Here is a 14089-nt window from a genome sequence, read left to right on the forward strand (position 1 = left end):
TTTGAAATATAATTTTTTTTTTATTTAATGACCGTACAAAACACCACTTGAGAAGATTATTAATTAATTCTTCACTTAAAATTATTATTATATTTTATAGACATTACTAAATTATAGTTAATTATTTACCTGATGATTTTATTCGAACAATTTTATGTCATTAATTTATTTAGTTATCAAATTTGAAAAATATTTACACATTCATTTTGAGGAAAAATCATAAAATTATATTTTTAATTATCACTGGTTGAGTCCGGATGATATCCAATTATTTTTTTTTTGTTTTTTAAATGCTAAAAATTATGTACTTTTTAAAAATTAAAAATCACCATATTTCGAAATATTATAATTCAAATTAAAACCAGTCAAAAAAATAAAATTTCTTCACATAATTGAACAAGATTATTTCAATTTAAAAAATATCTATTGTTTTTTTTTTTCAATCATAATAATACTTAATTAAAAATTAATTTTAAATTATATTTTTTATATCTCATTATTATTTATTTAATAATTATATTTTTTTTTTGTATCTTTGATATAACACTCGAAATTTTACGACAAATTACTAAATATTTTTGTTAATTGTTTTTATTTTTTTTTTATCGACAATTTAGGCACTACGTCTAAAACTACATTGTTTATTTGTTACGAATTGTTAAACTTGTTTTTTTTAATTATTTTTTCATTGTAATTGGTTTGTATATAAATTTTAATTTTTTTTAAACGAAAAAATTTGACTTTTTGTTTATTTAATTACAACAAATATATGAAAACATTGTAAAAATCTAATTTTTTATTTCAACTAATGATGCACACTTATTGTTACGCAAATATCACAACTAGAACAATCGATATATTAATACTTAATAATAAAAAATAATAAAATTATTAATAATTTATTTAGTGTGTTATTACTATCATCATTATTGATCGTTATTTAATTACCAATGACTTTATTATCAAGTTTCTATTGATTACATAATAATTATTTTGATAAATGTATTTTTGTTTTTTAAAATAAAAAAGATAATTATTATTTTTATATTTTCATGGTGAATATTAGCATGATTTATTGGGCAAAAAGCAAGTGTGTATATTTTCATTTTTAAATTATATATATTTATAATTTTAATTGTTTAATAATCTCTTGTAAAATTGATTAGTCTTTTAATAAACTAAATAATATAATTATTATTTTTAAATTAAAAAATATATATTTTATGGTTTTTTTATTTATGATAAATAATGATAATAACAATGACTTGAAATTAATGTTAAAATGATATTTGTGATATGAAAAAATTAAATTCAATACTTTTATTTATATGATTTTCTTTAAAGTTTTTTTTTTTTTTTTTTTTTTGTTACTGTGATTATAAATTCATTTAAAATATTTTAATCTAAATTTCTTAAACAGGCACATCGACTTGGTTAGATATATATGAATATTTTCATATATATTTATTTTTATTTACAGCATATTGTGAAAATTTAAGTCAATAATTTTCAATGACAGCATTAGTAGTAAAAACAATAATTTTACAAATTGACTTGTTTAAATGAAAAATAAAATTGTAATTTATTTATTTTCTATTTGTCTAAAAAACTGTTAATAACAGTTGATATTTTAAATAATTTTCGAGAGAAAAAACTAGTGTTATTATATAATATTATTGACAACACTGATTTACAATTAATACAATTGAACTATATCATTTTAGACTAAACAAAAATAATATATTGTTAAATAATATTAAATTATTCAAAAGGATTTTCTCATTATTTATTTTTTGTATCATCAAGGTTTATCATTAAATTTGAAAGCTCAAAATTCAGTGCAAAACTTGTATCAAATTCTATACTATGATAAACCCAATTTTTTTAAAAATTTTTTTATAATTATTGAAATAATAATAATAATATAAATACAGTATGTACAATATATATTAACCAGAAAAGAATAATTAAATTATATAATTCTGGAATATTATTTTAAATTTAGTTATTTTTTTTTTTTTTTAATTGCAAAGTTTGATAATATAAAAAAAAAAAAATGATTAAAAAAAAAACATTATTAGTTTTTATGAACTATTATAATATTTACAAATAAATGAATAGTCATATAATATTTTTCGCGTTATTTTTATATTTTTCTTTTTTTGTTCTTTTGTTATATATTTATTTTTTTTTTTTTCTTCTAGAAATACTTTACGGATGTGGGGAAGAACATGATTAAAATTATAAGAATTTTCATAAATTCTTGTATACATTTTTTTTTTTTAAGTGTGATTATCCATATGCATGTTATATAATACAATTAAATACAATAATTTTTATTATTTGTTTAAAATAATAGTAATAATAAGCCGAGATAATTTTTTTTTTTGAAGAAAAGTTAAATATTCTTACGAAAACTAAATGAAAAGTATAATATAAAGACAGTCGACTATTTACTTAAAGCAATTTGAATTTCTCTTTAAATTATTATTTGTTTATTAATAATATTTATTAATAAATTAAGAAACAACATAATGTCACGAGTTAACAACATTCAAACACGTATAGACACGAAATTATTTAAATTTCACAAAAAGACATTCAAATAAATTGATTAAAATTGAAAAAAAAAAAATCATCTTTCTAATTAATTGATATAATATAAATAATATATTTTATTTACAAATTTTTATAATATTGTCGACTAATTATAAACGTCAATGAAAGACAATAATTCAATTTTACTTTTACTTTCACGTCAAACACAATAAGTACCGAAAAAAAAAAAGAAAAAAAAACTAATTTCATCGAAGAATTACTTTTAAAAATTTTTCCCACCACATTTTTTTAAATATTTATAACTATTTTTCAACTTTTACATGACACAAATTTAAATAATATAACAATACGATAAAAAATCGCATTTAAATCATGATTATTTAATTTTATATTATTATTATTATTTCTTTTTTTACGTTTAATGTGAATAATTGTTGATAATTAATCATAGTTTGTAAATTTTACATTTTTTTTTTTAGTTATTATCAAAATACCACTTAGTTCACCTTAAACACAACACGACTTTATGCCTAATATCGAATTTTTTTTGTTGATAATATTATAATAAATCTACCCATCCCTAATTCGAAAAAAGAAAAAAAATAATTAATATTTTTTTGTGACATTTAGACACACACTATCATGATTATTATAATTATTGTAATTATTATTTTTCAAAAAGGCCTTTTTTGATTATATAATATATAAAAAAAAAAATCTAAATTAAATGTGAGCATTACAGCTCGATTCGGCAAGCTTCATCATCGAAATTTTTTTTTAATGATAAAATTGTCATGTTAAAATTTAATGGACAATAAACATTTATTATTATTTTGGCAAAATAATATTACCCGAATAATTATTTTTTAATATTTTTTAAACATCTTGTTTTGTTGTCAAGAATATTTGTTTATTATTATTTAAATTAAAAGTCGGATATTCAAGTCTAGGACGGATTTATAAAAACAAAAAACTTTTTTTTTTTAAAAAGACAAAAAGTGAATATAATTAGAATAAACACTTTAGACCAAAAAAGACACGTAAAAAATGCATCTAATATTACAAACTACCAAGATTTTTAATTTAAAAAAAAAAAGAAAAAAAAAAATACAACTAAATGTCCTGATAAATTTATGTAACAATTTTTGTTACAATAATTGTTTTGTCGATATAGATATTTTTATGATTTTTTGTTGACGATTAATGACGATATATCAGTGCCATTGCGTTATTGGAGCTACTGATTGGTCATTTAACGCATTATTTATTTCGTTTATAATCGATTAATTGTTTGTTAATAATATTTAATAATATTATTTTAAATAATTGTTTGGTTTTTTTAATTACTCAGTAAACCACAAACCAGGTGGTTGATATTGATGTTTTTGAGGTGATAAAGGAGCCAGACCATAGACAGCTGATTGCATGTGAGCAGGAAGTGGATGAGCTGCATGGCTTGCTAATAATGGTCTAGCTGAACTGTGATGAGCTGGTGGTGGTAGTGCTCGACTAGAATCATACAACGTTAATGGTGACGAGCTGAAAACAAACAATGGAAAAAAAAAACAAAAAATATTTTTAATTAAAATTTCATTGGCTTGTGAATAAAAAAAAAATATATATTATTAATTTATTATTTGTCAAGTTATTAAATAAATTAATAATATTTAAAAAAAAAAAAAAAATTTCATTTTAATTTTATCAAACAATGCAGACACATTACAAGCAAGTCTAAAAATTCAACTAACTTTAAAAAAAAGTATACACAATAAGCGTGTAATAAATAAGAAAAAGAAAAAATTTACTTGAAAATTTAAAAATTACTACGTAAAATATAATAATAAAAATTAAAGCTAAAAAAAAAAAAAAGGATAATACTATTTTAAAAAAATAGATAATAAATTTGTACACACGTGCATGCATCAACTAGTTGTCTTGGTACCCACCCGGGTGTAAATCCCTGATAGGTGGGACCTTGTTGTTGTTGAATACCAGAAGGAGCTTGTGATGGTGCTGTTGTAACATAAACAGGCGGTGGTACTTGATGAGCTCGTGAACGTACATGAGCATATTCTTGATAAAGTGGTTGACCAAGATGCTGTGCACTACCTACAACAGGAGCACCTGCGGGACTTCTACCTCCACCACTACTAACCGGACTCAAATGGGCTGGATGACCATGATGACCATGGCTATGAGCTGGATGTGCTGATGAACCCACCACCTGGCTTTGCCTACAAAACCCAATTTTACGAAAAAACTCGACTCGTTATGCTATTCTCATGCTTGCAAATTATAAAAATAAATAAATCATAAATTTATAAATAAATATACTCAATATTTATATTTTTTTTTTCATCATATACATACGTGGAAAAATAATATTTCTATAGAATTGAATAAATAAATAAATACAACTATTATCATGCGTAAAAAAATTAAAAAAAAAAATTAATTGTTTATTCATTCATCATGCTTTATTATTCGAGGAAAAATAAAAATAAAAGAAAAAAAAAAAAAACAATGAAAAGATAATTCAAGTCCACCCACTAGATATTTTTGTTTAAAAAAAATAATAAAAAAAAAATACTATAAAAAACACGCACGCACAGATAAAATAAAAAATAAATGCAACTACAATGCACTAGCATTAATGAGTCAGGCATTATATTTATAAAAAAAAATTTTTATATATAAAAAAAATGGTATATCCTTTGATGGAAAATTAATGACTGACCTGTATTGATGTACTGGATTTGTAACAGTCCACTTTTGGTGATCTCGCGAATGAGCTGCAGGTGGTTGTATATATTCATGTTTGTATTCAGCACGTTTACTTGGCCATGATACTCGTTTATCAGCTCCAGTTGTATAGACAATATGTTGTTCTTGTAGATGAGGATGAGCATTACTTGTTGTTACATACTGCAATAAGTAGTCATGCATGTCATAGCCATCATCCTGCGAAAAAAAAGAAAAACACAAACACAAACATTAACCAGACATTCTTTATTTATAATATATTTTTATTTTTATTTCACAATAATGTCAAATGATTTTTCTTTATTTAAAAAATAATAGATATAATATTTTTTATATTTTATTTTTACCTGATAAGTTGGTGGCTCTTTACATGCTGGTGCATGACAAGGATGTGGAGCAAGATATTCAACTCCAGGCTCTGGTTTTGTTGCTACATTAATCATGTTACACTCGGACTGTACTTTGGCAAGCAATCGTTTTTTTTGTGATTGTGAAGAATAGCCAGAACTAAAATTAACAAATAAAAATATAAGTATAATTTAATTATAATATATTATAATTAAATTTATATTTAATAATATTAACCTGATATGGTGCTGCGGCTGTGGTTCATGTTTAATTTGTTGTGTAGCATGTGATTGTTGTTGACTTGATGATGATGATGATGATTGATGATTTTGTTGATACAAATGAGCATGTGCTCGAGCTGGACTTGATTCACCATCACTATCATTAACTGTAACACAACTTATGACATTTTTACGTTGTGCTCTTGATGAGCTATGATTATTGTGCGATTGATGCGTTGTTGAATGTACTGGTTGAGAATTTTGTACAGTTCGTGAAGTTGATTGTGCGCCTTTACCAGGTGTTTCATCTTCACTATCACTTATTGTAATAACAGATACAGCTGGTGATGGTGTATCATGAATTGTTATTGTTTGTTGTCTAACATTTGATATTTGTTGATGTTCAGCATTATGATTATTAGCATGTTTACCACCACTGTGATGATTTGATTGTTGCTGCTGCTGTTGTTGCTGTTGTTGATGTTGTTGTTGATGTTGTTGATGCTGTTGCTGTTGTTGTTGGGGTTGTTGGGTTTGTTGTTGTTGTTGCCAATGTCCATTTGCAGGTGAATGACGTCTCATACTACTTGGTGGTGTACTTTCTTTAACTCGTTTTTTAACTGGACTTAATTGTTGATTTTCTTTTTTATGTTCATGTCTGTGTTGTGTTTGTTGTGGTACAGTTAAATGATGTTGATGATGTTTTGTAACACTACGTTTACCCCAATTTTGTGATGGATGTTCAACCAATGCACTTGTATTATAAACTTCAGTTACTGGAAATACAGGACGTTGTATTATTGTTGAACTATCAACAATTAATGGTCTACCCCAATCACCAGCATCACTTAATAATGGTTGTTGTATTGATGCATGTTGTGGTGGTAATTGTTGCCATGATGGTACAATTGTTGCCATTTGTCGACTACCACCTGGCCAAGATGTTTGTACAGCATTTGTTAGTAACATTTGTCTTCCACTTTCAACCATTGATACTGGTACAGTTGCATATTGTTGTTGTGCTGCTGCTGCTGCTGCTGCAGCTGCAACAGCTTGTTGTGATAATATTGATGATTGTATTTGTAATGGTGCTTGTTGTGATTGTGATGATTGTGCAACAACAACATGTTTTGCTGGACTTGGCATTGTTTGATAACCAGGTGGTGGACATAATATACCAGGTATACCAAGTTGATGTGAAAAATCATGTACACCATTTCTTCCACTATTTGAGCCACTTGATGAACTACTATATTGTGTTGCTCTTCTACTACTATTACTATATATTTGATATAAATTATCATAACCATTTTGTGCTGTACGATGTTCACGTACAAGACGTTGTACTTGATTTGTTAATTGATTATTAAATGTCAATGTAACAGCACTACCATTTGTTGTTGGTACAAAATTAGCAACAAGTGATGCTGGTGGTGGTGGTTGTGGTGCTGGTGGTGGTTGATGATGTGATGGACTTGATGTAAAATCACCAGCACGTCTTGTAACTTCCATCATTTGTACTGATGCTTTGACATTATTACAATGTGCATAATCAAGTAAATGTGCTAAATTAACAAATGCATGATTTAATGCTTCACCAGGTGTTATACGACGTTCCTAAATTATTCAAAAAAATAAATAAATAAATAACAATGATCAATTAATTAATTAAATTAAAATTATATATGTAAAGATATGAAAAAAAAATATTGAAATAAATATTACTACCTGATCCATAGTAAGCATTCTCTTTAATAAATCAATAAATTCTCGTCTATCAGCTTTTTCAGCAAGTAATTGACCACCTTCAAGATCAGTTGGTACATTAACCTGACCAATATCATCCAAACAATTAAATATATATTTTCTTGCTTCTTTTGATTTAATACCAGTCTCGGCTTCATGTTCTTCAGGTGTTTTTAAACGCCAAAATGGATATGTACTATCCATATCACGATAAAAAAATTTAGTTGTTTTACTAGCATGATTTAACATGTGTTCTGTTGGTAAACCTTGTGTTTGGCTTATATAACGAATTTGATCATACTCAGAACTTCCAGGATACAATGGCCAACCAAGAAATAATTCAGCAACAACACAACCAAGTGACCACATATCAATTGCTTCACAAAATGGCAAACCTAATATTATTTCTGGTGCACGATAATATCGTGATTGTAAATATGTATTACATACAGCTTTTGATACATGTGATGCTGAACCAAAATCAATAACTTTAACACGATAAGGCTGACGTACTGGATCAACTAACATTATATTTTCTGGTTTTAAATCAGCATGAATCAAACCTAATTGCTATTATTTAAATAATAAAAATGGTAATAATTAATTTAATTAATTTAATTTTTATAGGAAAATTTATAATGATTATTTATTATTTTTTTTATAATTAAAAATTTACCTTGAGTTTTAGCAAAGCTGTAAGTACTTGTTGAAGAATTGGTCTAATATATTTTAATGGAAGAGGTGAAAATTTATTTTGCTTAAGAAAGTCATATAAATTTTGTTCCAGCATTTCAAAAACCAAACATGTATGAGATTTATGCTGAAAGCACTCATAGGCACGTACAAAATTGAACTCATCCGCATTTTCCTGGCTAAGTCGCGACAGGATGGAGACCTAATTAACAAAATGAACAATTTTTTTTCAACAAAATATTCTTTTCATCTACTTTAATCAATATTTTTAAAACTAAAAGTATTGCGTGATATTTTTCTTTTAAATAATTCTCCTCATCATATACAAAGAGCAATAAAAAAAAAAAAAAATTACAATAAAAGTTCAAAGTTTGTAGTGTTTTTTTTCTTTTTTAATAAGCAATGTCTTACAAAAAAAAAAAATAATAATAATAATCTAGCAATTCAGGATGTACAAACAATGGTAGAGAAAATATTTTCAATGCTGACGACATAAATTTTCATTTTAAGCTATCTCAATTGCAAAAAAAAAAAATAATAAAACAAACAAACATTTAACAATACTCGTATTGCAAATTGCACATGAATATTTAATATAAACTTTGCAATGTTATATTGTTTTGATAAAAATTAAGCTTCAATATTTTTCTATAAATGAAATTTTACCTCAATTTGTCCTTGACGTGCATATGATGGATGATTTTTAAGAATTTTAATAGCAACAATTTCATTTGTTCCTTTTTTCCAGCATTTAACAACTTGTCCAAATGTACCTCTACCAAGAAATTCAAGGACTTCATATTGATTTGTCATTGAATATAAAACTTCATGCTGGACCAATTGATAGTCACCATCACCTTGTGGATTACTACCACCACCATTATTAGCAACTTGTTTACTATGTGACGTCATATTGGATTGTTTATTTGATTGATGTGATTGTTGATTATGTTGTGATGATGATGAAGGCTGTTGTGATGATGATGATTGTGTCTGTTGTTGATTTTGATGTGTTTGATGATGCTGTTGCTGTTGTTGTGGTTGGTTTAATTGTTGATGTTGTTGTTGTTGTTGTAATTGAGGTTGTTGATGTTGTGAATGTATTTGAGTAACTCCAGTATTTCCCACTACGTTTGTTGAATTACCAGATTGTACTGCTAAGGCTTCATTCCCTTCTCTTGACCAAGTTTTTCTCTATTAAATAATAATCATTATTTATATTGAAAAATAATCACAATTTTTATTGACAAACCTTTTGTCCACAACGATGATAAGTATCTAATAATTTAATTGTTGATGCTCGCATCAAAGTATTTGATGAATTTGGACTTTTTTGCAGCGCATTATTATTTGACAACGTATTATTAAATGTTGCGTTGTTACCGCTCACCGAATAACGTTGTAATCCAGTATTGTCCAATTGATAATCAACACTTGATTGAACTAATGAATGTTGTATTACTGGTTGATTTGTATTATAATCTAATTTTCTTTTTTTACTATGATGGTGAGCGGTAATATTATTATTATTATTGCTGTTATTATTACTGCTGCTGCTGTTGACGCTGCTCGTCTGTTGATTTTGGATAAACATGTCACACATTCCCTGCAATAATATATCATTTATATAAAACAAAAAAAATTAATTTTACTTTAATCTAACATTAAGACAATTAATTTATTTTTACTTGTGATGGAGCTCATTGGAAAGGGCGTAATTAAAGCTTTCCAATGAATATCAAAATGTTACGGTTTGAAATTATTTAAATTTTTAAAATACCTGTTGAAGTATCAAGAAGAAGTGTACATGAATCATTAACAACAACAACAACGGTATTTATAAAATTGGAATGTAATGTGTTTATTAACAAGTTAAATGAAATGAAATAAAAAAAATTATTCTTGTATTGACACATATCTTTCTATCCGGTTGATATTGACTTGAAATTAATTTTATGAAAAAACAAATTTGACAGTTTAATAAATAATAAATTGACCTTGTTATTTTGTGTTTTTAGATTTTTTTTTTTAATTATGTTATCTACCATTAAAATGAATATATTTGTGGAGAAGGCTAGAAGGAAGCAGGTCGCAGCTGCTCTCACTTGCTGAGACTGTCAAGGATTTTATCAACATAATAACACACACACACACAATTACAGTCATGTGTACTTGTCTGTCAAAATACAATCTTGATTTTATTTTTTTTATTATTGGCTTTTTTTTAAATATAAATTTTTTGAACAAACTGATTGAACAGATGTATAAAGATTTTTAAATAAAAAAATAAAAAAACAAATTTATTTTAATTAGTTAATTATTTTGTTTTTATTTATTTTTTTTTATTTTCAATGAACAACAGAATATCATCATCAAAAATTTTTAAATTAATTTAATGTATATTTTTAAAACAACTCATACAAAATTATTTTTATGCTGGTTCAACACTTTTTTTATTTTATTTTTTATAAATGCGGGTTAAATATTATTCGATGGAAAGTTGAATAATGATATGTAAAAATAGATACCAAGGACTAAAAAAATATGAAAAACAGAGTAAAAAAAAAAAAAAAAAAATTTAAAATTCAAAAAAAATACTAAAAAATAATTTTTTTATTTGTTTAAATAAAATGAAGGTTAAAAATTGACACATAAAAACATTATTTAATTATTATTTATGCCAAAAAAAAAATATATACCCATGGCCAAGAAAAATATAAAAAAAAACAATAGATAATTATTTAAATAATAGGCATAAATTGAAAAAATATAAAAAAATGATTTAAAGTTCAATTTTATACTGCGGATAATTTAATAATTAATAAACATAAAAAATGGATATTGAACGTGGTGAATCCTCAGTAAAACATCAATATGACTTTCACAAAAAAAAATACCAATGAATTTAAATAATAAAATCCGATTACAACTTCATCAAGGAAATTAGACTAACGATATACATGCGCGACCGGATTTCATTTATACTTTTTTATAATTTTTTTTCTATTAATATAATTTTTCTATAGAGACATTTACTCCAATTTAAATTTTCATATGAATTTTAAAAAATACATTAAGTTTTCTAATTGAATAAAAATGTATAATAATTAATTTCATTTTTAAACTTTTATATTTTAAATATTCATTAATGGTAATTTTTTATGCTCCAAAAACATATAAAATATATTAATGATTATTTTTCTTTCAACATTTATAAATATTCAAAAAATAAATAAAAATAATGAACAGATTAATGTTTAATTTAAACGCAATTATTTAAAAGAAAAATTGTTATTTAATATTGAGTTTATAAAGTTAATAATTATTTTTAAAAATATTTGTTTATTCAGCGGCTTGAGGAAAAAAAAAAACATGAAAAATTTAATTATGTATTGTTTTTTAAATAAATTGATAAGACATGTAAATGTTAAAATTGTGTTTTTTTTTTTTTTTTTCTTTCTTTTATTTCAAGAACATAAAAAAAGTCACATTGACGTCAACAAGTTTCTATGAATGATACTTTAAATATAATAACCAAGTTCTGGAAAATCCCCCAATAATCATTATAAAAAAAAAAAAATGATAAAAAAAAACAACATCAACTATCTAATACTGTATAAAATATAAAAATGACGTAATTTATTTTACCAAAAGCCAAAAAGTCAAGTTAAAAAAAAACCCATTATCATAGACACGATAAAGTCCAGATTTAAAATACAGATAATAAATACTCAATTATTTAAACACAAAAAAAAAATATAAACCCAAAAATAATTTATTAAATCAACAAACAACAATAAATAAAAAATTCAAAAAAACTCAAATTAACAATAACAATAATAAAGTATAAAAAAAATGCAAATTTATTTATTAAATAATCAAAAAAATAACAATAAAAAAATATATTTTTAAATAAAATAAGTAAACCAACAAATTAACACTTGAAAAAAAAAAAAGCCAATTTATTTTTAAAATTCTTTTTAAAATTTATTAACATTAATGTAAATTTATATATAAAATAATCATCATGTAATTAACCATCAATAACGTCATTAAATCGTCACGAAATTTATCGGTGGAAATTTTTTGGGCGTTGGATAAAATGATAAATAAAAAAAATAAAAAAATAATGATTAATACCGTTAAACGTAATAAAGTGAAAAGAGATATAATAATTATATTGGAAAAATAAAAAAATAAGGTAAAGTGTAATTGAACTCTTACCTTTCACTCTTGTCCAGTGTCTGTTGTTTTTTTTTTCCTTTTTTTTTTTTATAATTTTCCTTAATACTCTTTTTTTTTTTTAAATTTCAAATTCAGTTAAACATTAATTCCATCAGACAGTCACGATAAATATTCTTCATATTTAATTATATAAAAAATGTTTTCTTGTAATTGTTTTTTTATTTATTATTATTATTTTATGTCTGTGTTGAGCATTTAAATGCTCACTCCCACATACATGAATGATGTATAAAATATGTAATTCAAAAATTCATCATAACGCGTTTAATTATTTTGTTAATAATTTTAATTTTAATCATGATAAATGTTGATTGTGTTGTTTATTTATTATTTATTTAATTCATTCACAATGTCCGGGTGTAATTTATCCATTTGATGATGATGATGATGATGCTTTTCTCTCTCTTATTTTTTTTTCTTCAACAATTCCCAGCCATCTTGCGCCTCTCAAACTCTCTTTGACTGTCTCTCCTCTCTGACCACCAGTGAGTGAGACAGTCTACGTCATAAAATATTTATTAATATTTAATTATTAATATAATAATAATATTAATAATATTATCAACACTCAACACTTTAAACACAAAAGAAAAAAAAAAAAAATTATTATTTACTTTTGGACTTTTTCATGACACTTGTGACAATGACAACGACAATTATTTACCAATGACGTTTTTCAATTTAATTATTCACAATACATACTGATAATTATTTTTTACATAAATAAATAAAACAAAAAAAAAAAAAAAAAGAATAAAACAAAAAAAAAAAAAAAATCAAATAAAAATTGGAGCAGAAACTTTTATATTTTTTGTCTCACTTGTGTTTACGCCACTTTTCACTCACTTCCCACATCTCGAGGACGCACATTTCACCAATTTATTATTTTTTTCAAGTCCCCGATTAAATATTATATTATTAATTAACAATTTGGATGATTTTTTTTAAAAAGAAAAAAAAAGAGGGAAAAGGAATTAAAGGGTAAATGTGTGGTTTTACCCTGGGGTAGTAAATGGTCAAGCAAACATTGCTTATTGTTAATTTTTTAAACACCACACACTTCCACAATTGACAACAATCGAGGAATGACTGATCATCATCAATTTCATCAACCACATTGACATCGGTTATACTCGGTTTTATATTCGGTATACATCGTCTGTTTACGTTCACTTTTTCTATATAATAATATTATTCAGGTACGTCACTAGTTTATTATTACTCCCTCTTGTTTTTTAAATTTATTTATTTATTTTATTTATAATAATTTCATTTAGGGTTTTTTTATTTTTATCAATTTTTTTATTGCATTGTGCGGTAATTTATTTGAATATTTAATGGATTTTTTTATTTAGAATTTTTATAAATATACTTGTATAAATTGGGTCAAATTATATTTTGTTGTTTTTTTATTTTTAAAATGATTATTGTGCGCTTTTTTTTGATTTTGGTTTTTTTTTTTGGAAATTGTGATTGTTTAATTTGTTTATGAAAAATTTATTGTAATTAATTTT

General features: G+C 24.1%; 1 protein-coding gene across 4 annotated transcripts; it reads right to left on the bottom strand.

The window, feature by feature from the left end:
• Nucleotides 1–1325: 1325 nt before the first annotated feature.
• Nucleotides 1326–13721, bottom strand: LOC122848347 (homeodomain-interacting protein kinase 2). 4 transcript variants are annotated; one of them, XM_044146349.1, is made up of 10 exons: nucleotides 12555–13719; nucleotides 9583–9936; nucleotides 8997–9524; nucleotides 8314–8532; nucleotides 7617–8207; nucleotides 5908–7508; nucleotides 5670–5829; nucleotides 5297–5520; nucleotides 4473–4793; nucleotides 1326–4098 (listed from the first exon to the last, which is right to left on the bottom strand). In XM_044146349.1, exons 2-10 carry the CDS (start codon nucleotides 9931–9933, stop codon nucleotides 3903–3905), a joined length of 4191 nt encoding a protein of 1396 aa, XP_044002284.1. In that variant the 5' UTR covers nucleotides 9934–9936; nucleotides 12555–13719; the 3' UTR covers nucleotides 1326–3902. The 4 variants fall into 4 exon arrangements, with proteins under 4 accessions (XP_044002284.1, XP_044002287.1, XP_044002285.1 ...); XM_044146352.1 differs by having other exon boundaries at nucleotides 1345–4098; nucleotides 4506–4793; nucleotides 12555–13720; XM_044146350.1 differs by having other exon boundaries at nucleotides 2162–4098; nucleotides 7620–8207.
• Between the last annotated feature and the right edge of the window lie 368 nt (nucleotides 13722–14089).

The sequence above is a fragment of the Aphidius gifuensis genome, linkage group LG2 (assembly GCF_014905175.1).
Source record: "Aphidius gifuensis isolate YNYX2018 linkage group LG2, ASM1490517v1, whole genome shotgun sequence".
NCBI classification, from domain to species: domain Eukaryota; kingdom Metazoa; phylum Arthropoda; class Insecta; order Hymenoptera; family Braconidae; genus Aphidius; species Aphidius gifuensis.